General features: G+C 43.5%; 1 protein-coding gene across 1 annotated transcript; it reads right to left on the reverse strand.

Annotated features, from left to right (window-relative positions):
• Positions 1-6,630: 6,630 nt before the first annotated feature.
• TM7SF3 (transmembrane 7 superfamily member 3) lies at positions 6,631-25,520 on the reverse strand. The gene is made up of 12 exons (XM_054399450.1): positions 25,451-25,520; positions 19,598-19,752; positions 17,785-17,935; positions 17,264-17,384; positions 16,316-16,487; positions 13,711-13,888; positions 12,401-12,487; positions 11,881-11,961; positions 11,077-11,229; positions 10,003-10,100; positions 9,456-9,618; positions 6,631-6,966 (listed from the first exon to the last, which is right to left on the reverse strand). Exons 1-12 carry the CDS (start codon positions 25,518-25,520, stop codon positions 6,704-6,706), a joined length of 1,692 nt encoding a protein of 563 aa, XP_054255425.1. The 3' UTR covers positions 6,631-6,703.
• Positions 25,521-26,610: the final 1,090 nt, after the last annotated feature.

Here is a 26,610-nt window from a genome sequence, read left to right on the forward strand (position 1 = left end):
TTGCACTGAAGAAAGACAAACAGCATTTTTTTCTTCACACAGAAAACAGAGACTGTTACTTCTGAATATTTCAGTCTGGGTTACAAGGCAACTTTTGTATTTCATATTATGGCTTAGTATCAAAGACAGAAAAAAAAAAAGGGGGGCCCATAATCTTGCTTCTTTGATGTGAGTAATTATTCAGCGTAACATTAAGGTGAGGCTCAAAACATCTCATTCCAGAGTTTCTGGATCAACAGTTGTAGGTTAAAATGCTATCACATCAAGTGCACAAATGAAGCAGACAGCTGCAGTCCAAGTACCAGCCAGCTGGCTAAGGCTCCTAGGAAGCTCTAAGGCTCCTAGGAAGAACCTTAAACTACTCATCTATCTCTTAAGATTTTAGCAGACAACATGACTTTCCATATAGATGCAGTTAGTGAATCATATTGAGCATTTTGCATACTGTTATTGTGCTCTTCAGATTGCAGTGAAACAAAGCCAGACTTTCTCCAAATTAATATCCTTGTTCAAAGGCACTTCATCTGCCTTGTGTCCAACCTCATGATACAAAAAGGCCAATTTGTGTAAGTGAAGCATAATTGGAACTTCCATTAAAAATAAGGATTAGTTATCATTTGCTTGTGGTAACAAGAAAGCATATCTGCTGTCAGGTTCATTTGCTTTTTGGAGCACTCAGCAAGAGCTTCCTGCAACTGGGGAGACACATGGGTGAAGAGAGTTTCATTTTGGCCAAGTTGCTATGGGGATGCTGCAGCTTGAGCTGCAGAAGAGCGGGTTGTCACTTGCCATTAGCTTTGTTTTGATCCCGCAGGTCAGTATGCACCTCAGATACCGCCCGGTTTAACTCCTCTGCTGCTTATGGGGGGAGGGTCAGCTGCTGAGGAAGACAGCCCATGAGCTGGAATATATGCCCTCGGTTCCTGCCTGTGATTCTAAGGTTTGTACCTTAGAATCTTTGAGTGCCAAAGACTCAAAGTAAGAAAAAGCTGTAATAAGAATTACTCATTGTGCTTGAAATTAGGAATCCATTGCAGCCAGACTACAGCATCCCATTGCCAGTACCCACTCTCATTTAATGCCACGCAGTGCACTGGAATAGCATGGTTTTAGCAAAGAAACCAAGGGATGACTAAATTACTGTACTTGGTGTAAGGAACAGTAGTACCTCTTTATATTATTTTAATAACTGTCAATTCTTAAGGCAGACTTGAAAACTTTTGCTTCCAGGTATGCTCCAAGATGTTTCCCTCTCCTGTGCCTGGTCAGAAGTATGTCCACATAATCTAGGAGCTGCTGAAAGAAACATGGCACATAATTAGATGAGAATACTTGGGCTTGCCTTTTACATTACTCATTTCAGTTCATTGTAATTGTGTTTGACACTCAGTGCTTTGTGTGTTTCTACACCAAGACTGGAATGGACATGGTGGACATACCATGGACAACAAACCTGGAACTAAAGAATTGCCAGTGTGGCAGAAAAATCCCAAAGAATACAAACAAAACTGTAAGTATTTTGTCATCAAATTAATGTTTTGTTAAGTACTCTGCTTGGTCTGTACCCAGTCTAAGTCTATGTGGGCATATGAGTAAATCCAGAGAACAGCACAGGATTTTAGCACATAAAGCCCTGTTCTGAATTATATAAGCAACACAATTTTCAAAGATGCTTCTTATATTAATGCTAAACTGGTCTCTTGTGAAATATTTGGCCTCTTCTTCTGAGTAAAAGGTAGGCAAAACGGGGGGAAGGCAGGAGCCCTGAGCAGCCTAAACACAGGACATGGGGCTTTCCACTACTGGCCCTACATAAGCCAGGCTTCCAGCCTAGCTGTACGGCTACCTAGCTATACGGCTGCACAGGGAGCGTCCACTGACTACAGATACCTTGCTGCCCAGCCATTTCACTGTACAACTACCTCGCCCGCTGGTTACAGCTGTATAGCGGGCTCGCTGGCTGGCTACCTAGCTGTACAGCGACCTAGCTTGAGTCCTGGCGGGTCCCCACCTGCGGGCTGCGAGAGATGTCTGTGAAGAGGGCTTAGTGGGAAAGTGACTGAGCAGGGGACACACGTCCATTGTCTGGTCCCCTCCCCTCTGGCCCCCAAACCCAGCTCATCAGGGAACCCGAGGGGAGCGGCAAGGCCAGCACGGAGAAGCTGAGACACAGGAGCCCTGCCAAAAGCGCTTCCCAGCTCACTGCCTCCCAGCAGGGTCCGCCCGGCTCTGCCGGTGAGCAACACGGACTGAAGGCAGCAGCCGGCAGTCACGACGCTGATACGCTTCAGCGTGCGGCCACTGGCGCCCCCGCCCGGCCGCGCGCCGGCGACTGGAGCAGAGAAGCGGTGCCCTTAGCAGTCATGACGCCGGGCTGGCTTCAGCCGGGCAGCGAACAGAGCCAATGAGAAAGCGTCAGGGCAAGGAGCACGCTGTGATTGGCTGGCAGCGGTCGGGCTGAGCGGTTGGTTTGAGAGCTGGTGTGCGAAGGGCAGCGGCAGAACCTGGCGCTGGCATGGAGCGAGCGCCCAGTGCCGAGGCTTGTTGCTTTCCAGCATGGCCTCTTTAGACGAGCTGGTGCCGTACCCCTCCTGCCACCTCTCCCGACTGTGTCTGTGCCTACTCTTGGTCCTGTTCATCAGTCGAGGCTGTCCTGTGTGCCCCAGCAACCTCTGGCATCAAGCGCAGTCATTGCTGTGCTGCTGAGCTAGAGCCTTTCCTCCTCTTTGCTTCTGGTTTCTGCCCTTGTTGATCCGTTGGAGAAAAATGTGCTGGCTCTGAATTTGAACAGCTCTTTGCAGCAGGAACTGCAGTGAAATTTAAGGTTAGGTTGCTCCTATTTTTATCTTACCAAATTACAGACTGTTAGCAGCCTGTAGAGTACAACAATCCCCTCCTGCTAACCCTCAACTTCCCAGTTGCCCTTATGCAACACAAACTCTAAAACGTATGGAAGGGGCAAAGGATGATCATAGAATCAACCAGGTTTGAAGAGACCTCCAAGATCATCCAGTCCAACTAATCACCCAGCCATAAGCAATCAACTAGACCATGGCACTAAGTGCCTCATCCAGTCTTCTCTTAACCATCTCCAGCAATGACGACTCCACCACCTCCCTGGGCAGCCCATTCCGATGGGCAATCACCCTCTCTGTGAAGAACTTCCTCCTAATATCTAGCCTATACCACCCCGGCACAATTTGAGATGATGTACATGCTTGCGGATGTACATAAAGATCCTTCCAGGGGGTTGCCTTGGGTGAGTCAGTCAGCCCTACACATTATGACTGCCTCTGTTAAGAACAAGGAGGCTATCATAAGCAATTCCCTTCTGATGGGAACAGAGGACCAAATTTGCCAACCAGTTCCATCCCATAGGGAAGTCTGCTGCCTCCCTGGGGCCTGGGCTAGAGATGTCACCAGGAAACTCCCTGGTCATCTATTGTCCTCTGACCTGTGCCCACTATTGGTTATGCAGGTTGGCAGCAAAGAGGTTGCAAAGTCCAAATGCAATCAAAAGGGACTTCAGGGGACTGGAGTGACTGGTTGAAGGATCAGGAGCACAGGGAGTGTTTTCATCGATCCCTTCAGTGGCAGGGATGAATACTGAAAGGCACAGCAAACCACACCTACTGGCAATAGATGGAGTCCAGCTATCACAAAGGGGGGAAAAGGATTCTTGAGTTGGTGGGGCTCATTAAGAGGACTTTAAACTAGGTTCACAGGGGGAAGTGGTTAAAACCAGGCTCACTAGAGATGAGCATACCAGTGTTGGGGGTGAAATCAATAGCCCAGCTCAAGTACTACATCTAGAAAAGCTCTACCAACAGCTAAGACAAATGCCACAATTTTTATCATTGCAGCACTCTTACAGTGCAGCAAAGAATGCAGAAAACTCAGTGAAAGATGTGTACTGGAACCATTGTAGCAGGATAATTCTTTACAGTAGCAGGAAGTAAATCATCATCATAGTGCAGAAAGCTTCCACTTGGAGTTTCAAACCCTCAATTTTACAGGGAAATCACCACCTGTAACAGTTTGGATTCAGATTCCCTAGGAGCATCAGACAGCATAACTTTTAAGTTAGCAAAACTCTAAGGTAGTCCAGTTAATGCAGCAAGGCAGTGAATGCTTCCAGTGAGATTCTGCAGCTGGAACAGAGACAAAGCACAACAGCATCCAGTTTTCCTTTTGCAGCTGCCTCACACACACAAAAATCCTTGACAGTTACCCCTTCAGCATTCCTGTGGATCAGTGTGTTTGGTTATTACCACCGTTACTCAGTATGGCTTGCAGAACACGGAGGAAAATGGCCATACCATCTCTTAGTGTGGGGAAAAAAAAGACAAAAAAAAAAAATCTGCAGGTCAGGATCTCATGGGGGAAAAAAAAAAAAAAAAAAGAAGTTGAAAGCCCACTTCTGCCATAGACTCTACAGAATTTCAGACTATTTTCTAGTCAAGAAGTAGATGACAACCATTTCTTTGTTCCCTAGAACCTCATTTAATGAAGCTATAAAAAGTAGTGCCGCAGCCTCTTTGGTCCGTGCGCTTCCTCGCTATTTTCACTCAGCCTCTGGGTGCCACTGCAACTACAGTAAGGTCTTACAACAGGTTGGCTAAGCTCACATTCACCCTCAGAGGGGCTAAAATGTTGCAAAATCCACTATGTCTACATCACCAAGACAGAAGCTAAGTTTTCTAAGCATCACTGAATTCAAAGAGACCTTTTTAGTTCCAGTACTCTTTCAAAAGATGTCTTTATTATAAAAGATATAGAAAATTAGAGTTCAACTTGTTTCTTCCACAATGTTAATCACAGCAGTTACAATAAAATGTTCCAACCCCTAAAGTAAACATGTTTAAGAGCATTTGTACACCAAGAAGTGTTTGCTACTTGCCATTGAACACGGTGCGGTCAGAACAGGCAGCCAGCAGCCCAGGAAACACCTTCTCAGGCACCCCCATGTGCCACACAACAGCACAACAATGCACAACCCAAACTGACAGATTTCAGACTGACTTTGCTGTTTGAAACAGAGGTTCTAGCACTGTGGGATTTGTTCCTCTAAACATCAGATAAGCCTAGTCCCCTCAAACAATAGGTCACTAGGCCTTCACTCCTTAAAAGAAAAATGGCCAGTGAATCATTTCAAAGCCATTAATTCCTTCATATTGTCAACGTGGTTTAACTTTTGACTAAATTCCCAGAGAAAGTTATTTTGCCAGTTTCCTTACAAAGAGTCGTTTCTTACCTACTTACTACCAAGAATTTGAAGTGGTGCCCAAGAACTTAAGTTTCCACCACTAAGGTAGTTTCACTCAGGTAGCAGAACAGCCATTCATCTTCAGGCAGGAAGGACTCTGCACTTAGCTGCTCACACTGGAGGTATAGAGATAATGAGAAGAATGAGTGAGTCACCATAACCTGCATCTAGACTTCAACCATCATTGTGTGAGTGTGTAAGCACTTATATGAAGACCACGATCTGCCATGAGGGCAGGGGTATGTAAAACCATGGACAGCCTCAGGACCGCTTGTGTGTTTACGTGAGCCAAACCCACCATGCTCCAGTTTGCATTTTGAATATGGCTGTTTGATTCACTTTTAAGGAAACAATAAAGCCATCACAGTTGATCACAATCCTCTACTTAACACAGAAGCAGTCCCTTATCTGTTTTTACAACTACATAATGCTTTGGGCACATGCAATCCAAACTGGTAAGAAACACGTTCATTCAGCAAACAAAGTCAGTATTTTGCTAGCTGGATGCTGTTTTCACTCCTTAAAAGGCAAACTTGAAAGACAGATTGATTAAAAATTGTTAGTTTTTCAACCAATTCCAGCAGAAAAAACAAACAACTTGCCATTGCCTACACAGAGCTTATTTAGTTCTTCTATGACAGCACCATCAAAAGAAAGATTATACCAGAGCAGAAACAAGACACAGGCTGTTCAGAAAGCAAACAAGGAGGCAAACCTATAGTGCTCTCTTAGCAGTCATTTCTGCACAGAGACCAGATGACAAGCTTGCTACAGAACCATCCAAAAGCAAGGGAAAAAGTCTTCTTGTTTTGGATCAGGTCCAATTCCTGAGACACACCGTGCATACTTAAAACGGTTAATTCAGTGCAGTTTAAATTCAAGTCGCTTAAGCGTAGCTTGCAAGGTTCAGTAATACTTCTTGGAAACAGTTTTGTCTGCAGCCACACATTTTGTACCTACGTTAGAAGGTGATACTTCAGTTCCTACAAGAACTCCTGTGTATGACCCTTGTCTCACACCTCACAATTTGACGGACTTGCTCCCAAAGGTGAGCTGTATTTCAGCAGCAGTTTCCACACTGTGAGGGAAGGAACCAGCGTTGTACACATGGCTTTTTAAACAGCTGGTCTGTACCTCACACAACCGAACAGCAAGATGACCAACGATAAATACCTGTACATGACCACGAGTACAAGTTTCTGCAGCTAGGCACATGTGTTGCAGCAGACTGAGTGGGCCGCTGAGGAAAAAGTCACAAAAGAGCATAGAGTGTAGCAGACTGGGAACTTCTCTTCCAGGTTGGGTAAATGTGATCCTCACATTAAAGCAGTGCAATTTGGCAGTGGGAAATCCTGCACCACTGGCTGGTTTACTGATGATCACTCATCTCACCATTTCTAGATTCTTGCTCTCTGTTCCCACCAGTTATTTGGCAGGTTACAGAAGTAATGGAGTTCTCTCCCCAGCTGGCTGCTCTTTGTGAAAAAACTCTTTGATATGCAGCAGCTTGTTACTGATCCTCTCTCTTAGGGGAGGAATATGATGGCTAGGGTCCAAGACATTGGTGCTTCTGCGCTCCCTTTCCCGCTTCCAGGTGAGATAGGGGTGTGGTGGGAAGGGCACCTTGCTTCTCTCTTGGCGAAGCTGCACAGTTACTCCACTGAGGGCCAGCATTGTCCACACTGACAAGATAATGAAGTCTGAAAAAAGAGAAATGGACAGATTGTATGTTAAAGGAGAACATCCCTTCCCAAGTACAAACACTGAACAACTTCAGTGACAGAAAGTATTCTCTCTGTGGGCCTAGAACAACTCCCTGCAAAGGCAAGAATGCACATGGAGTTGACATGAACCTGTTCAGTCACTCGACTAGGCCTTTTGACTGCCCACCCTGCAAACTTATCAGCAAGGTGGGAGTCCAGGCCTGAGAACGCAGGGCTTTAAGTCACATAACACCTTGTGCAAAGCTGGTATATTTGAGTCTGCTCAGTAAGGAGGGCTTTAAGCTCGAATTGGAAGAGTAAGGGAGCCACAATCTGTTCCACTGTTCCATTCTGAGGCCAGTGCCAGTTATAGATGCCCTGGGCCTGGAGAAGCATCACAGACCGCCAGCAAATAACCTGCAGGGCACAAGAATGAAATTCAAGCCAGTAAGTCAGCTTCAACAGGGGCTCAATTTAAATGCCTCTGTACTAATGCACGCAGCATGGAAAACCAACAGGAGGAGTTAAGAGTCACATGCATCCCTGCAGGGCTATGACATTATCAGCATCACTGAGACACTGTGGGATGGGTCCTGTGACTGGAGCGTGGGAAAGGATAGATACAAACTCTTTAGGAAAGAGGGGCAGGGAAGATGAAGAGATGGTGTCACCCTCTACATCCATGACCAGATGGAGTCCACAGAACCCCATCTGAGAAAAGACAAGGAACTGAGAGCTTATGGGTCAGGGTTAAAGGCAAGGCAGAGGTAGGTGATACAGTGGGCTTCTGCTACAGACCACCTGATAAGGAAGACCAAGTGGATGAGGCCCTCTATAGACAAATAGGAGCAGCTTTGCATTCACAAGTCATGGTCTTCATGGGGGGCTTCAACCACACTGGTATCTGTTGGGTGAACAATACAGCAAAGCATCAGCAGTGCAGAAGGTTCCTAGAATGCATTGATAATAATTTCCAATTTCCTTGAAGTGGTACAGGAGCTAAAAATGAAAGGTGCTATGCTGGACCTTGTTCTCACCAACGAGGAGGAGCTGGTGGGCAATGTGAAGCTCAAAGCAATCTTGGCTGTGGTGACCATGAAATGGTTGAATATAGGATGCTTAGGACAATAAGGAGGATACACAGCAAGCTCACTAACCCAGACTTCAGGACAGCAGATTTTGAACTCTAGGGACCTGCTTAGTAAGGTACCATGGGATAAAGCTGGATAGTGTTCAGGGATCACCTCCTCCAAGCCCAGGAGCAATGCATCTCAACAAAGAGTAAGGTGGGCAAGAATGCCAGGAGGCCTGCATGGATGAACAGGGGACTCCTGGACACTATGAATTGCACAAAAAAAAAAAAAAAAAAAGACTAAAGTGTGAAAACAGGGACAAGTAACCTATGAGTCACACTAGAGAGAAGGGATGCCACCCAGAGGAACACTGACAGGCAGGAATGGTGGGCCCATGGCATCTTCATGAAGTTCAACAAGGCGAAGTGCAAGGTCCTGCACCTGGGTCAAGACAATCCCATGCACAAATATAGGCTGGATGATGAGTGAAATTGAGAGCAGTACCACAAAAGGACTTGTTGGGGAGCTGGTTGATGAGGCACTTGACATATGCCAGCAATGTGTGCTGGCAAAAAAGTCAACCGCATCCTCTACTGCATCAAAAGATGTGTGGCCAAGCAGGTCAAGGGAGGGGATTCTGCCACTAACTCTGCTCTTGTAAGACTCTACCACTGCATCCAGCTCTGAAGCCCCCAACTCAAGAAAGACATGGATCTCTTGGAGAGGGTCCAGAGAAGGGCCACAAAGATCATCAGAGGGCTGGAGCACTTCTCCTATGAGGACAGGCTGAGGTAGCCTAAAGAAGAGAAGGCTCTGAGGAGACCTTACAGGGGCCTTTAGTACCTGAAGGGTGCCTACAAGAAAGATGGAGAGGGATTGTTTATAAGGGCCTGTGGTGACAGAACAAGGGGCAATGTTTTTTAACTTGAGCAGGGTCGGTTTAGATTAGATACTAGGAAGAAGTTCTTTACAATGAGGATGGCGAGACACTGGGATGGGTTGTCCAGAGAAATTTTGGACACCTCATGCTTGGAAGTGTTGAAAACCAGGCTGAATGAAGCTTTGAGCAACCTGGTCTAGCGGGTGGTGTCCGGGCCCACGGCAGGAAGGTTGGAACTAGATGATCTTTAAAGCCACAGAATGGCTTGATTTGGAAGGGACTTTACGATTGCTTTTAGAGGACTACAATTTATCATCTGGTTATTAAATCTCACTCCATACTTACTGTGTTCTCTGTTTTTCACTTGTACCCTCAATATTCACAGTTTACAATGGAACCAAAGAGGCAGTGGTTTCTCAAATAAGCTTTTTTCTTTTTTTTTTTTTTAAAAAAAGAACAACAACAAAAAAAAAAACACCACAAACCACCAAACCCAACAAACACTCCAAAGAAATCTTAAAGACAGTACTCACCATTTCTTTGAAAAGGCACATTGGTATAAGCTCTGCTGAAGTAATCATTGAGAATCCTTCTGAGCAGGTCTAAGGTGATGTAAGAAAGGCTTGTGTAGACATAACAAGCAATAGCTAGAACCACTGTGTAAGAGCCTACTATTCCAGAGGCCATTATGTTCAGCTAGAGAGGAAGGAAAAAAACCCCGCAACTTTAGGAGACTGATACACACTCTTCATTCCCCACCCCAAAGCAGCACTTTCTATCAGTTCTTTCCCAAGAAACTGGCTGCACAGACCTGTCATGCAAACAACACAAGCAGACTAAATGCAAGTGCGAGTGGATGCAATGCACTGCAAAAAAAAAAAAAAAAAAAAAAAAAAATTCCTTTGCTTATGGACCATTTAATACAAGCATGGCTGAACAGGAACTTTCCAGAGCTCACCCTGTGCTGGGCTTCATGAAGCTGTGGTATCTATCACACATATGCCACAGGATGATGTTTTGCATTAGGAAGTCTGACACCCTTTCCTCCCTCCTCCTGAGGTGACAGTGCAGAGTACTTACAATTCTTGGACAGCCAACAAAAAGCACTGGAATCATCACGGCTACAGAAGAAAAGGTCACCCAGAACACAACATCATCACGGAAGACCCTGTAATCTCCTGCAAAGATACCATATTCCATATGTATTTTACTACTTAGCAAAACATTCATTTTTGTAAGTGGTTGGGGATAAGCTTTTTAGCTCTCAAGATTCTGTAGATTCAGAAGTCTAGAGTCCAGTGTGGAAAAGCTTAGTCATTGAGCTCAAATGCTCATTACAAAGCACAGGTCAAAAGAACAGAAGACTGCCACAGCTGAGTGTAGGTCATGTACTCTAAGTTGGGACAGTAGATCTTGTGCACACAATAAAGATTTTTGATCAGATCTATGTTGCTCGTGCAGTACGTTATGGCTTGACTCAAACACAGATGACTGGAGAATGAAAAACTGTCCCACCAAAACATCCAAAGTAGAAAAGTTTGGGGATTTTAAATCACAAGAGAGAAAGCAGTGTGCCTGATGCTGTGGTGTCCCAGGATTCCAGCTCAGCAGCCTAGCTTGCTTTAAAAGTGTTTGCTTCTCTCTAGTCATTCTAAACACCCTGATGCCAGTCCACTTACAGCGTAGTGCTCCCAGAGCCTTGCACTGTAGTATGGTGAAAGGTAACAGCAAGAACTCCTCTTAATTCATAATGACTTTATGCCTGAAGCCTCCAAGTTAGACTACATATCTTTTTTTTTTTTTTTTACTGGGACTTGTTCTGGATAGAGAACAAGACAGACAACAAGTGCATGCCTGGAGCAGATACGGTGTCACAGACTGCTGAGAGGGCCTGCAGTTTAGGTAGAAGAGCCTCAGCAAGTTCTCTGCAGAACAAGCAGTTTTGTTTTCCCACCCACACAGACTCCCTGAGTAGTTTTAATTACAGCACACCTGAAAGAAGGCTTTAGGTACATCTCTATTGCTCCCAACACTGAAAAGGGGAAGTTAAATACCACACTATGATAAGATAGCAGCCTTGCAGTGTCCCTGTAATACAGTAGAAACATATCACTCAGTAGCTAGAATGTTGCAGTGGAGTATTTCAGTGCATACCTAGTGGAGTAAAGAAGACCACCGATGAAAAGAGAAATCCCAGCACAAGTCCAATAAAATACATACAAAGCAGGACAGACCCAAATCTCCACCAGCTTGCAACCAGCAAAAGCCCTCCAATAATTCCAGCTACTGCTGTCAAAATAAGACGCACTGCAAAACAGAAGGGGAAGTCCAACACTTAAAACTTCAGTTACTGCTATAACACATTTAGTAGCTTTACTTACATGTTTGATTGCTGCCTAATGAAAACTGTCTGCAATAAGCCAAACAAGATTATCAGGATTTGCTTCATGCACTTAATTTCAGCTGCAGCCTGCAACTGAGGATGTGCCACAGGGCTGGAATGAAAGTCTAGCTACTATGTACATTAGTACCTGGAGTTCCCAAGGCAGTTGCAGTTGCAACACCTTAATGCATGCACATCAAAAAGAATGACTATGATGTAGGACAAAAAGGAGTGAAATCTCACTACTCTAACAAGCAGGGTGATCTGAAATTAAGGTCCACCCATTATGAAGGGAGTAGGAAGTAAGTACATTGTAAGTTTCCAGAGCTTATAAAAAGCTGTATCTTCCTTGGACACATGCTCATATTTGTTTTGTACGGTTGAAGCTATTAATTCTGCATCACTGTTAGATGTTGGAAGCAAGATTTACTCTGTTTATTCAGTTATGGTAAACAGAGCTCAGTTCAAGTACCTAGGTATCATCCTCTTAAGCTTCCTAAGGTTGGCCAGCAACAAGGAATTTGTAAAAACAATACTTTGGGAAGAGGATTGGGTACCCTGACATGCCTACTCACCATCATAACCAAGGCCAGTTACCCTTGTAATCAATATAAAGAAGAAGAATGCTGCAAATATGAAGCCCATGAAGAATAAGTCTAAAGAATAAAGGAAAAAGAAAAACATTTAGTATGCTGCCATTTCACTTCCTACCAAGCCCACTTCAGTCCATCTTTGGACATCTTTGTGTTACAACAGGGAAGAAACATTAGCTCACTGGCTAAGAAGCACAAAAGGAAAGACAGCACTTTTTTTGGAAAGAGGTGCCTTTAAGCACAACAAATAGTAAAAAAAGTACATATTTATATCACCCAGCTTGCACTCTAGGTCTACGTTTCTATTCTTTGCATACCATAAGCTTCCTGCTCTGCACTTAAAAAGCTAAGATCCTGTAAAAGCAAAGCAGTGGAATTGGCACAGAATCACTATTAAGTGAATCATAGTAATAACACCACCATTCTAAGTTACAAGTTACAGTTATGAAACTTCAACTTATGAGAAGGGAAAAAAACCAACCAAACAAAAAACATTTAGTACCTGTTTTCCAGAATCTGTGTCCTAAAAAACAAGTGAAAAGACCAAGAACAGCAAGCATAGTGAAGAATACTTTGGTAGAGGGTTTGCCTACAAGGAAAAAGAAAGGGTTACTGGAACATTCCTCCAAGTGGTCTCAACAATAAGACTAAGGGTGCTGTCATCAAGTCTACTGATAATTTAGCTGCTGCTCCTTCAGACACACCATATGAGCAGATCCACAATGCCTGAACTACCTGTTCACATGATAGAATCTCCAATAGAATATTAAAGTAGTTCCAGACTGGTTAGGTAATCAGAAGACTGAAGCTTCCGTAACAATTAGTTAAGAAACTGTAACTAGCTGTTTAAAAAAAAAAAAAAGGACACTTGATAATCAGGGTTACAGGAGCAGTGACTCAGGCAGGGGCTATGGACTTTAGCACTGCAGCCTTTGCCACACTCCCTTTAATATATTTTCCATGCAACAGAAATGACCATCAGCATCCCAGTATGGTTTACCACTGTTCTTATCAAAATTCTTAATGGGTGTGTAAGCTACTTGGAAAGAATGAACCACATTTTTCTACTTTTCTGAATTAAAATAGAGAGCTTTAGCCTAGATAATTTGTCTGACATTGTCATAAGACAACGCTGAGTTTGACATGTTACTTCTTTTATAGTATATGATAGTCATGGGAACAAATCCTACTTTATGAACCATATTCTACTCATTATTCTTGCCCCTTCAACAGTAATAATGAGAGTGGCAGCTTTCTTCTTTCTACTCAAATTCCATCATTATAAAACTCTGCATCTTAGCACGACTTCATAGTCATTCCTCTATTGCTGACGTTATCTTTATGCTTATTTTAGGTGACAATCTCCTTTTAAAATATTTGTAGGTTACCAATTCCTGCTAGCAACAGCACAGCTAGAAAAGTCAGGCTGGATCCTAATCTAGTTCATGTTTTATTACCTTAGTTTCACATGCAATATCTATAGTCCTACATGCAATGTAAGATTATGCTTCCAATTCAACTGGAAAAAGCTACAGGCTCTAGGGAGTTGAACGTTAGATATTTGCAAGCCACATACTAAACTACTATGAAGTTAAAACTTCAATTGCAAGTAGTTCTCCTTAGTCTTATTTTATCACTCTAGAATTTCTCCTCAATCAAGGAGACTCCACTGTGAAGTAAGAAAATACAGATGCTGTAAAACAAAGAGCTTTTTCACACATTTCCAAACCCTCAAATCTCAAAAGCACCATTTAGCATGTTGGAGCACAACAAGCTCAAAAAGTTGATGAGGACATACAAATCCCAGCTTACTGAGAGAAGAGCAGTTATCCACTAAGTCAGCAAAGCTGCAGGCATATGTATGTACAGGTATGTATGCAGCAGAAGTATTCCAAAGAGGATCCCATACTATGACATTGTAGATTACACCTTGTCCAGGAAGTGAGGAAAAGTAGACATTGGTCTTGTCATCAGTTGTCAGCGAAAGCATCTGGAACAGCAAAGAATATTTTTAACTGCAAGGAACTGCTTGTCACTGTTACTGATGGTGTGTTGATGAGGCCATACAACTGAGGCAGCTCAAAGAAGATGAGCAAGAACTCCAGGAAAGAGCTCCCAGGAAGGTGTTTGAAACCCTGTCCCTAGATGTATTTAAAAGATGCAGAGACAGGGTGCTAGGGGACATGGTTTAGGACCACACTGTGATTCTATGCTGAACTCTCAGTATCACCAATTGAAGCCAATTTGCTCACCAATTTGCTCACCAATGTGAGCAAAGGCTCACAGGACAGACTCCACTTCCTCCAGAATTACTATTTTCTGATGGAGAGGAACTTCTCTCATGTTTTGCTCCACCCCCTTGAGGACACAGTTGAGGCTTCCTGCTTAACCTTGGCCTGGCCTCTGAAGCAGGAAAGGCTGCTACTCTACTCTCTATCAAGGCCAGGCAGGTTATGCCCACTAAGACTCTCTCCACTCCATCCTTTCAAGTCTCTTTGCTAGAGGGCAGGTAAACACACAGTGTTCACACTTACATATCAAATCACAGAATCATTCAGGTTGGAAAACAACACAGGGATCATCAAGTCCAACCACTAACTCTACTCTGCAAAGTTCAACTCTAAACCATATCCCCAAGCATCACATCCAAACAACTGTTAAGCACATCCAGGAATGTTGACTCAACCACTTCCCTGGGCAGCACATTCCAGTGTCTGCCCACTGTGAAAAAATTCTTCCTAATGTTCAGCCTAAATTCGCACTGTTGCGGCTTGAGGCCATTTCCTCTTGTTCTATCACTAATTACCTGTGACAAGAGACCAGCAACAATCTCTCCACAATGTCCTTCAGAGAGTTGTAGAGAGTGATAAGGTCTCCCCATCTTTCTCAGACATTCCTCACCAGATTTCTTCTCCAGGCCCTTCCCCAGCTCCATTGCCCTCCTCTGCACTCACTCCAGCACCTCCACATCTCTCTTGTACTGAGGTGCCCAAAACTGCAAACAACTTTCAAACTGTGGCCTCACTCAAGCTGAGTACAAGGGGACAGTCACCTCCCTGCTCCTGCTGGACACAGCATTTCTAATCCAAGCCAGGATGCCATTGGTTTTCTTGGACACCTGGGCACACTGCTGGCTCATATTAAGCCACTTGCCACTTAGAGCCCCCAGCCCCCTTTCTGCCAGACAGCTTCTTCTCCAGGCCTGTAGCATTGCTTGGGGTTGTTGTGACCCAAGTGCAGGACCTGGCACTTGGCCTTGTTGAAGCTCATCCCATTAACGCTGGCCCACTGATCCAATCTATCCGAGTCCCTCTGTAGAGTCTCCCTACCCTCGTGCAGATCAACATTCCCACCTAATCTGGTGTCATCTGCCAATTTACTGATGATACAATCTTTGTCCTTATCAAGATCAATACAGATGTTAAACAGAAGTCCCAACACTGAGCCCTGAGGAACACCACCTGTGACAGACCACCAGCTGGATTTAACTCCATTGACCACCACTTTTTGGGCCCATCTGTCCAGCCAGTGTTTTATCCAGCAGATCCTGTGCTCATCCAAGCCATGAGCAGCCAGTTTTCCCACAAGAATTCTGTGGGAAATAGTGTCAAAGGCTTTTCCAAAGTCTAGGTAGACAATATCCACAGCCCTTCCTTTCATCTGATAGTTGGTCATCTTGTCATAGAAGGAAATAAGGTTTGTCAGTCAGGACCTGTCTTTCATAAGCCCATGCTGACTGGGGCTGATGCCCTGGTTGTCCTCTAGATGGCATGTAATGGCACTCGAGGTGATCTGCTCCATGACCTTCCTTGAGGTCAGGCTGACAGATCTCTGTCTTTCCAAGTGGCACCCATTTCTAGTTCAGTTCCACTATTTCCTGCCGAATCCTCCGCATCTGAGGATGCTTAGAGCCCAGCACCTGTCAGGCATTGTAAGAGACTATCCATCTTTGTCAGAAGTGGCTTTACTTCTGTGCCTACAGACACTCAGTGGCAGTACAGCCACAGGCAGGCTTGCTTCAGTATAACTGAAAGAGCACTGTGGCTAAAGCAGTATTCAACAAACAGAAAAATACCACAGGAAGGATTCGTTTCATTTGGAGAAGTTTGCAAGATGTAGAAACATCTCACAGACCAGTTACTAACATTTACTTAATATCAAAATCGCTTACGAGAAGGCTCAATTCTGCTATGTTTTGGACTGTGCTAAACAGCCACCTCTTTCCTAACAGACAGTGGTTCCCACTTCGTACTCATCACTCACTGTGCACGTTCCAGCTAGCTATTCCAGACACAAGCAAGAAACCTGAACCATCAGCAGCTGGCTTATTTCACCACTCCAGGAAGATAAGCACAGAGGAGAAAACATAATATATTGCCACTGGCACACACCTGGTACACCAATGCTTCAGACTTACTTTAATGCCATTGGCTTTGATACTTTGCACCTCAGACATCTTCTGTATGTGGCTCATAAGCACCATTTCAGAAAGATGGTTCTCTGGTAAGAAGTACTGGTAGACATCATAGTGCAGTCGCCACCTTGAGTTCTGCCCAGTCCCTGAATCACAGGATGGTGGGTTTGCTCCTCTACAATTGAGGGGAAAAAAAAAAAAAAAAAAAAGGAGATCAGCTACACACCCAGCATAAACCCCCAGATCTTAACATTAGTCTTCAGAAGTTACCCGAATTGGCAATATTTGGCTTCTACTCTTGGGAAGTTAACATCAGCAACTAATTCAAAACTAGAGTGCAGAGGTTTGTGAGCACAGACTACAGCAGAACCACCCTGATCCAGGCAGTGTCTGTACTGGTGCATATTTACAGAAGCTTCCTACGAGTTGTCACAAGGAACTGGCACAAGAATTCCAAGAGGTCACAACAGTCCAAGATCACTGTTTACTTTTCCATACATGCTATATATAGACATAGCCTTCACCATTCCCTGCCTATCACTGATGACACCGAGCACCATTCAGGAAATACTGCTTTAGAACTTGAAGACTCAGTGCCAAACAAAAACTCTAGGCATCTTCATGCTTCAGTAGCAGTAAAGGAATGAAACTGGTTGTAACACACAATTGCTCCTCAAACAAAGTCATTAGGAGGAATGGGAAGATACAGTATTTGCTGATTGCTTGCACATCTAAAGTTGTATAACTTCTCCCACACGATGGAACTCTCAAATCTCTATCATATATTACTGGTCTCTCTCCTCCTCTGCTTAATTTACTTCAAGTTTGTTGCAACAAACATGATTTCTGCCAGCAGCAGGATGGTCTGCCATTACAGCAGAATGTTTTCTGATCTTGGCCAAATACAATACAAAGAAGGTCTCGCTCAATGCACTGAAGTTTTTCACAAACCTGGCATATCCCAAGTTCGCAGGGGCAAACTTGATGTGTATATCAACCAATGTATAGTCTAGGTAAATGTTTGGATCCACCTCCAAGTCAAATTCTAGATTGCAACCTCCAGGAATAGGATCTAGAACACAAAAAGTAAGTGCAGTAGTTTTTATTTCCTCCTTAACACAGCATGAAAAAAGTTGTAAGGCGTCAGCAATGCATGTACTTGCAGGCATTGCTTGCTTGCTGAGCACATAAAATTATCAGGTTCCTGTCTTGCAAACAGCACAAGTGGTTTCACTACAGTCTAAGATAGTCCAAACTCATACACACAACAGTTTTCTACTGTAAGGCTGAAGTCATGGTAAGTCTAAACACAAATCAGTGATACTGAACTTTTTCAGCCCACGTCAAAACAATTTCTTGCATCTCCATCATACGTTTGTACCACTTAAAAATACCACCTCTGAAAGCTCAACACTATTTCATAGTTAACTTGTAACAAGAGAAGCAGGTATTCCTAACAACTAAGAACATACCTTTCTCCATATAGGGAATGGAGATAGCTGTGCTGAGCACCTGGCTAGCATCCAATGACCGCAGGTACCATGTACACACAGTCTGCTGAAGCCGAAGGATGGAAACCAGTCCTTTGTCTACTCCAATTCCTGAGCTGTTAACAGATGGATTCTGGACAGAAACAAGCAATATAAATAAGCAGTTCTTCTTGAGATTTCTACCACAGCTTGACGTATTGCACAGCAGTCACATTCCTGCCACAAATCTGCAGAACACACATTTCAGTGCCAGCTGCCACAGAGAAGGCATTCAGCCCTTACCAAGCTGGTTAAAAAAAAAAAAAAAGGAAGATGGAAAAAAGCAGCTGGAAGAAAGGGAGTGGCCTCTGACATGCCTCGCTCAGGCTCAAAGACCCAAGTGACAGGTTTGAGACTACTGAAGAGTTAATAATCACAAGAAAGTTGAGATAAATCTAGCTAGCTGAAGTGTACTGCTGCCTGGCAATAGATTGACTAGTAAAGGTGCAAAGGATTGGAATATCCCTGACAAAAACTTGTGAGATAGCAGTAAAGAGCATTCTGGGAACCAAAGTTCAGAAGCAATCCGCTATCTCCACCACAATGGAGATTACTGCGTGACAGCTGGCGTAACACTAGCCATACCAGACAAGTGCTTGGGGCCACGTTGGGATGTGACCCAATCCCCACCATCACCATCTCTTTCAGAAACAGGGTTCTTGAGGAAAGACCAGGCAGCAATAGCCACAGCTGGAACAACCAATTACATGGAAAATGGAAAAATGTGCTTCTATCCAAGAAACACCACGGTTATCTGAAGCAACACTGTAAAGAAGCGTTTCAGACACAGTGGATTTTTAAGGTCTGGCTCAGATTTGTATTTCCAGAGGCAGGACAGCCCCAAAAGCAGCATAGCCATATTTACACATGACTGTCCTTGACCTGAAAGGTCCATGAATGCAAGGAGGGCCTGAACTGATAGCAGAAGATTCTACCAGTAGCAACAGATATAACAGTAATGCCTTAGCCTTGTAATTCTGTCTGTTTCACCAGATAATTGAGTTGGATAAATTGTGCTATGGTTATTCATCTTCTAAGCTTCCCAGGATAGTTCTTGGGACTCAGTATATTCTTGTCTGAAAAATACTGATGGAGAGAGGGGAAACTGGATGGCACCTATGAGACCTCCATCTTCACCTTCAGCTTTGCATTCTGCTCAGATACCACTCAGGGCCTTGAAGCATCATAAAAAGAAATTAAAATCAGTATTTAAGATTGCATCCCAGTAACAACGGGACAAACTGAGGCTAGTACACAGCAGTAGGAATGCTTAAATTATTGACTAGAAGTAGAAGCCTTCACTGCATTACCATGGAAGAATTTTTCCAGGGGTTACCAAAGGAGAATTAGACTCAGAGATGGGATGATAATACATGAGAGAAGTAGCACGTAACTAAACATTCCAAAGTGATCGTGTTTAGTGTATAAGGCAAATATTTTTTCATCTGTTTTTAATTTGAGCAGCTGATAGTAGTCAGCAGTCACATGTCAAATGCACTACTTCCACTCAGAACAAAGAGCATTGAAACATTTTCTAGCCAGCTCTGAAATTCCTTTAGCATTCAGCCCTTCAGGACAGCAGCTATGACATAAGGACAAGAAAAGATTCCTGAAGCTAAAAATAACATCCAAGAGCCATAGACATAAGATATTCACATTATTTCTAAGGCTTCACTTATACATTTCTGCATGTTCGTGAGCCAACTCCTTTGCTGAAAAGGAGCACTTAGGAACATTAGTGACACCCTTCCCATACCTTATCAAAGGATATCACCACATCACTCTGCTGGGCATGCACTTGAAAAATAATGACAGTCACATTGCTTGCAATGTTCCTGATTACAGCTTCCACTGGATTGCTCTGGTTAAGTATCACATTCCGGAATTTTCCCAAGGAGAGCTCAAGAAGACCTGCATTACAAAAGGAAAAAAAAAAAAAAGAGGAAAAAAAAGGAAACACTTTTGTGTTTGTGTGTGAGGGAAGCAATTACCAAGGGGAGCCTGGAAGCTTCCAGAAAATAAGAGCAGACACTAAGGACTACTGGCTCTTTGGCAAAGAGACTTGTATTAGCCAGCCAGCTTGCACAATAGCTCTAGACCTCCTAGGTGAATTCCCATGGAAACTGGAGTCAACTTCTGTAACAGAGTCAAATCTCTAATTTACATATGCTTACCCACTTTTAGCTATTTCATGTAGGTCTTTAGCTCCCACACTACTCTGAGTTGCTGGGACTGTTGGACCCTGACTTCAGTATCTAAAAACCTGACTCATTTTTCCAAGACAATCCCAAGACCATTTCTTCTTATAACACGTATAACCCCATGATCCATTGTCATTTTCATTTCAAGAGAAGCACATGACTTCAGGTATAAGATTCTCTGAGAATCAAGCTTTGGCTTGTCATTCAGGTCCTGAAAAAAAAAAAAAAAAAAAAAAAAACAAACCCACAACACAAACCAGCCTGGTTTCTCCCTGTGCTGGGCTTTTGAGGAACAGGGGATGTTAGGGAAGGAAAGAAGCAGCTATACAGAAGCTACAAGATTCTCTTTTGTTGGTTGTTAACAGGTAGACTAGATGCTTGCAGAGCTTGCACAATGTCTTTCAAGGTTTTCCCTGAATTCCCCTGTAAACATAGTAGCCCTTCAGACTTACTGAGTCACCAATAAAACCACAGCTGAAATATGGGAATCATAAACCACCTACAAGGAAAAAAAAAAAATTACTTTTTTCCTGTCCCATCATCTGCAGTTCGGTTTAAGATAGAAACTTACCAAGCCTAAACACATACACAGTACTTCCTCAATAACCTTGCCTCTTCCAGTGTGAAGGGTTGATATTATCAGGTACTCCAACAGAAGCACAGTAATCAATGGCACCATCCCATATACATTGTTGCTGATAATTCAGGTAGCTTCCTCCCCAGAAAAAGGAAGGGATGGAGTCTTCTCATCCAAAACTGTATCTAGGACTCTGTGACTCCTTTCCTGTTATTTTTCACTCTCCCCTGACAATGACTGGTATCTTTGGCCAGCTTCTTGATGGTATGTAAGCAGAGGTGAGCTCCTACCTTCACACCTCCTGCATTCATCTCAGTAGAGAAAGCAAGCAGTGGAAAGTCTAACTCATCTCATCTTGCTAACTTCAACCTTTGTATGCTCACCCCCAAAATTTGTTTGATACCAGTACTGAGTCACCAATAAAACCACAGCTGGAATATGGGAATCATAAATCATCTACAAAAAAATACAAAAAAATTCTGTCCCCTCATCTGCAGTTTGGGTTACAATAGAAAAAGTTTCTACTTCAAGTTTTGAGAGAGTATTTAATATAAAATTAGAGCTACAAAAGAGCTTGCATATGCTTCAGTTTCCGATAAAGTCCACTAAGCAGCATTCAGCTGTCCCCCCCTTCACAAGACCTCTTTCTTCCTCAGCTCTTAAGTTCTACCAGAAATGCAACTAGCAGTACAAATGCAACAGAAAAGCATTCAATAGGCACAGACTATACAGCAATGCACTTAGAAATTTGGCGTGAAAGCTTAGAATGCAGGAAAATATGTTTTTCTTTGATCTTGAAGAACTTCAGCACAGTTTGCTGAACCATAAGATGTTCACACTTAGATGTTCTTTTAAAGGGACAAGCTGAAACTATATACATCTTTCTCTATACTCTCCACCAAGGGGAAAAAAAAAACCAAAACCAACAAACAACTGCTTTGCTCTCTCAACTTTGTACTCATATCCAGAGGCCTCTGCATAAATAAAAGTGGATTCATCATCAAGATGTGCAGCTACTACTTCAACATGATCATGAGACTCTAAACATCAGAGATACTCTCTCAAGTTTAATGTAGTAAATTAAGTCATGGTTTCTACATTGCTTTACTGTTTGCATAATTGGTCCTACAACTGTGCACATGACATACATTTTAAACCCAAGTCTGGACAGAAGATCAAGAATTACCACATTTATCAGACAAGTATTTTTCAGCTTGTTCATAGATGACTGAGAGCTCACAAGTACTGCAGAGTGGAACCTTCTAAGAAGTTTGCTGGAAAAACAATTGCTACATGGCCACAGCCTTCTCTTTTTCTATCATATGAACGAGTCACTGGCAGAGCTCAGAGGCAGAAAGGGTACACAGAGAGCAAGTTAACCAACTCAAAATTCATCAGGCCTATTGCTATCACAAGTTCTCAGAGAGGCATTAGACTACCTCAGCTGTGCAGAGTCCACTGTTGTCAAGATGCTTTGAAGGACAGATATTGCAACCTCCATGAACACACAGTACTACTCTTTCATGCAAGCTTGATCTCACTGAAGGTAGCACACCAAACAGGACTGCAGGTTCAGCAACAAAAACAGTAAGGGTAACATCACAACGTTAAGTGAGGTAGTTGACCCAACAAGTCAGCAAAGCCAGGAACAAAATCCAGGCATCTCAGCTTTTTTCATTGCTTCACTTGCTTCAAACAGTGAAGGCCTAGAAACACCCTGTAAGATGACAGGCTATCCTCTCTTCCCCAGCATGTAGGGATAAGTAGTCAGGGGCATGTCAGAGTAGCATTAGGTTTGATACATAAGAGGAACTCTCACTACTACAGACATTATCAACTGAAAACACATTTAAAGGATGTCAACATTGCTGAAACTTAGTTAGAGCAAAGCAAAGATGGAGTATTGAGCATGTTATTACTTGGTGTACTAGTACCAACACTGTAACAGGAGCACAGCCCAGCGTAAAACAACTGCTGAACAGAGGTGGACAACAGCCCACTCTTGTCACTCCATTTTGTACTCATGTGAAGGGTAAAGCCAGTAAAGGCAGCAAAATAACAGAGCCTCTCACAGCTCTTCGGATATCAAAAATCCTTATTCCTAAATCTAAGCATCAAAGATATCAACTCTATACACTGAGGTGCAGCATTTACAATCCCTGCCCTGTGCCATGCAGTTTCCACAGCAAGCAACAGCCACCTTGAACCATTTCCCCTCTGCTGATTCAGTGCCAAGCTCTGTTCATTTAATGCTTTAAAGTAAGCCATGTTTCAAGCTTCAACAGTCAAGCATCATTCCCTACCACCAATAAACAGTTAACCATACAAAGTCCTTGATGGTAGCTAGCAGTCTAATTTCCATTAAGACAGACAATGGAAGAATTGCCATTGCTGCCCACACAGAAATAGTCTTTACCTACAGAGCCATGTTCAACATCATGCTTGCCTCAAAGAGGTTCTCTACAGTCAGAGAAAGTACAGTTCTACTCTGAGCTGATAGAATTCACAGTGCATATACAGAATAACCTTATGCAAGCTTTAGAGGTAAGAGAAACCAAACCTTCCAGTGTAGGGAGTATGTCAACAAGTAGTCACATGAAGGCATTTAATGGAGATGAAATGCAAGCTCAGACTGAAAACTAGTTTGAGCAGTGAAAACATGAGCATAGAGCTACTTAACAGAATAAACCCAGCAGCCATATTATATCAGACCTCTAAGGCCATGCAGAGATGGATGCAAAGCAGAGTCCTGCTACAAGGTGTGTCTTCCCAAGCCAGTAAAACCCCAAATAAGGACACCGCCCACCCCTAAAAGCAGCAAGAAGATTTATGAAAGCTTCTAAACTTTAAATGCATGCATACTGAGAATCATGTTTGCAGCAGAGTTTGAAGCTTAAAGAGATAGTGCCACAGAATGTAGCTTGTCAGCAACTGCACCACTCTCATTACAGAAGTCTATTCTGTTCACCAAGTTAGAGGTCACGAGGTCTTCTACAGTCTTGAAAAGCCAGGGAAGAAGCACCCATCTCACTTGCTTACGGTTTTACCAATCTACATCAACTGTAAGTCAGAACACACAAGATCAGGCCTCAGTCACATTGCTGGCACTGTTCATTAAGATGTCACCAAGCTGCCCAACGTGTTCAGACAGATAAATAGCTTTGTATGAACTGCTTATGTTAAAACATTTCCTTTGCATAGGCTAATCAGCAAGCACAAACCAAGTTCATCCAGGTAAGCTTCCTTTATGAAAAGAGCACTGCTTGATCTCAATTACACTACAAATTTGCTTCAGCTTTTCTAACACTAAACAACCTGGTTGAGATGTATCAAACAAGTCCAGCTGCACCCCTGCTTCATGAAGATGAAGCTCCATGGAAGGTAACAGACATGACATAAACCAGTTCTGCAGGAATACTGAATTTGAGGAGCTGCAGCCCATCAGAACCCTAGAGAGATAATATACACTCATCATACACAGATCTTACTCATCAGCACTTTTAAAACTAATCAGGATCTTCCAGTACTAGGAGGAGAGCTCATCCCTGCAAACCCAGGTATTCAGGATTTAATAACCACAGGACAATTTTAAGCAAGTGAAACGTTAAGCAAGCATGCTTGTTTAATGGGCCTAATGACCAGGTAGACATTGGTATACAAATTATTGAGCTTATTAGTTTCTCATGAGGAAAATACTTTGCCCCTCCACTCTCAATTTGGCAATGAAATACTGCAACTGGCTTCTTCAAGGCAATGCAGTTAGCTTAGTCCCATATCCATTCTGCTTTTTTATATATTGTAAAAAAAAAAAAAAAAAGACCCATTTTTAATCAAGTCTGAAAGACATACTGCTTGTCAGCATCTTTTATTATAAGGGTGTAAGAAGGAAGGGGGGAGGAAAGGATGTCTTCTACACTTGAGATTGATTCCAAACATTGTCCTTCAGCCTTGCAAAGTATCCCAAGAGTAGATCTCACCTTTTGGACAAGTAAGCCTAATTCGAGGCAAGTTTAAATGTAAAGAAAACTAAGAAGAGGAGGCTTAGATCAGCCCTAACATAGGGGAGTGCTTGCTTATCTCTGAAAGGAAATGGCTTGGGTTTTTTTCTTCATTCAAACAGGTAAGACTGTACCCATAAAAAAGTAAGCAACTGTTAAGTCTTCACAAGCTATACTCATAATAGCATGCTTACCAAGCTCCAAGTTCCAGGTTTCACTCATTTCCTTAATTTTACAGGGACAGTGATTTTTCAACATACAATTCACAGGGTGCTGGAAACCCAAGACCACCTGTATGTGGCTATAAACAAACAACCAAAACAAAAAACCCCACCCTTGCTATTAATATGGTTACTTTTCTCATATAAACTCAGAGGTATGAAAGCCACCTTGCAAGAATACAGCTCTACACCAACTCATCAGCCTGCCCTGTAACAGCATGGTAAAAACTAAGCCAACAAACTCATATAAGAGTTAAAACGATGGCATTCACGACAATTAAGCTGTAAATAAAATTTTATAAAGGGGGGGAAGGCGAAAGAGGAATGGGTCCTCCCTGTCTACACTAAAAATTAAGAGAACTGTCACTATATCGCTTCAGCTTCACAAGCAGCTGCAGCTCCACTTCGCTTTTCACTATTGCTCAGCCCTCCAAACAGCAGCACGTCTCCTGGGCTATTCCCTACAAACCCTTGCAGGCACCCCCCAAGCCGCACCCCCTCCATCCTACTAGATACTGACCCAGCAACAACAGCCCTCTGGCCGCTTAATGGCGGCCACAGCCCACAGTCCTCCTCCTCCTCCCTCCCTCCCGCTCCCGTCACCGCGCTCACCTGAAGCATCGCCGTGGCGTAGGATCCCCAGAAGCCCCAAAAGTACCACGGTGCGAGGAGAAAGCCCCATGCCACTGTAGAGGGAAGGGGAGAGGAGGCTGAGAGCTGGCCAAGGCGATTAGGAGGAGCTTCGGCCGAGCAGACTCTATGACGCAGCTCAGGACCCGCGCAGCGCCGCCTCACAGGATCCGCCCACTCGGAGGCCATTTCTCCTACTGCTCACCCACCTGCCTGAAGAGACCACCTCCAACCCTCCCTGAAACAGCTTTTATCTTCCCAAGCCTCGTCCACCAGCTCTGCTGCAGTTACTGTGGCGAGTATGGAGCTTCGGAAAGCCCTCCGGGTCGAGATGGAGAGGAGGACTGAATTGAATACAGTTTCCAGTCAAAAAGCAAAAGGAAGCAGAGTCTGGCATTAGAAGAATTGAATTAAAAAAAAAAACAAAAAAAAACAAAAAAAAAGCAAAAGGAAGGTGTCGGTCTGTTACAAAAAACAGGGATGATTGCTGGTCCATGTTCTTAGCTATTTCAGATAAATGGGTGTATGTTCTCCCTGCTTTCCACCACTGTGCTTAGGAAGGCAGCCTTTCTCCATCTAGCTTGCTGAAGTTATTTTTGTTCTGCTCAGCAAGGTTCCTGTAAGTCAAAATCCATGGGTTATTATAAATCTCTTTAGTGTCTGGCACTGTAGTAATTGTCTTAGTGAGACCTCAGTCACGCTTGTTTTGTGAACTCCTCACCCGTGACTTTCAGTCACAGACTTGTCTCGTGCCATGAACCTCACTTACTCCACCAGTCTCAGTCCAGCACCCATCTTGTCTGACCAGCTTGGCGCTGGAGTAGAGCATCCCAGCAGTGATCCTGCCTTCATCCAGTGTCAGAGTGACTGTTTTACTGCAAAAGCTGCACAATCCATGGCACACCGACCTTCTTTTGCCGCTAACCGAGGAAACAGGAGGTTTTCACCCTGCTCCATTTGTAACAGGCTGCCCAGGGAAATGGTGGAGTCAGCATCCCCGGAGGTATTTAACAACAATGGGGTATGATTTAGTGGTGTACTTCGCTGTGTCAGGTTTACAGCTGGACTCAATGATCTCGAAGGTCTTTTTCAACCTAAACGTTTCTATGAGCATGGATAGATGTTTCTGAGAGTTAATAGCG

Source organism: Indicator indicator, chromosome 3, assembly GCF_027791375.1.
Source record: "Indicator indicator isolate 239-I01 chromosome 3, UM_Iind_1.1, whole genome shotgun sequence".
NCBI classification, from domain to species: domain Eukaryota; kingdom Metazoa; phylum Chordata; class Aves; order Piciformes; family Indicatoridae; genus Indicator; species Indicator indicator.

Excerpts from the sequence above, each read along its gene's own strand:
- TM7SF3 (XM_054399450.1), bottom strand. The coding sequence starts at position 25,520 with ATGGGGCTTTCTCCTCGCACCGTGGTACTTTTGGGGCTTCTGGGGATC. Across the intron at positions 17,936-19,597 it reads TGGTGATATCCTTTGATAAG|AATCCATCTGTTAACAGCTC; the intron begins GTATGGGAAGGG and ends GTTTCTGTCCAG. Across the intron at positions 12,488-13,710 it reads GGATAACTGCTCTTCTCTCA|GCAAACCCTCTACCAAAGTA; the intron begins GTAAGCTGGGAT and ends TTTTCCTTGTAG.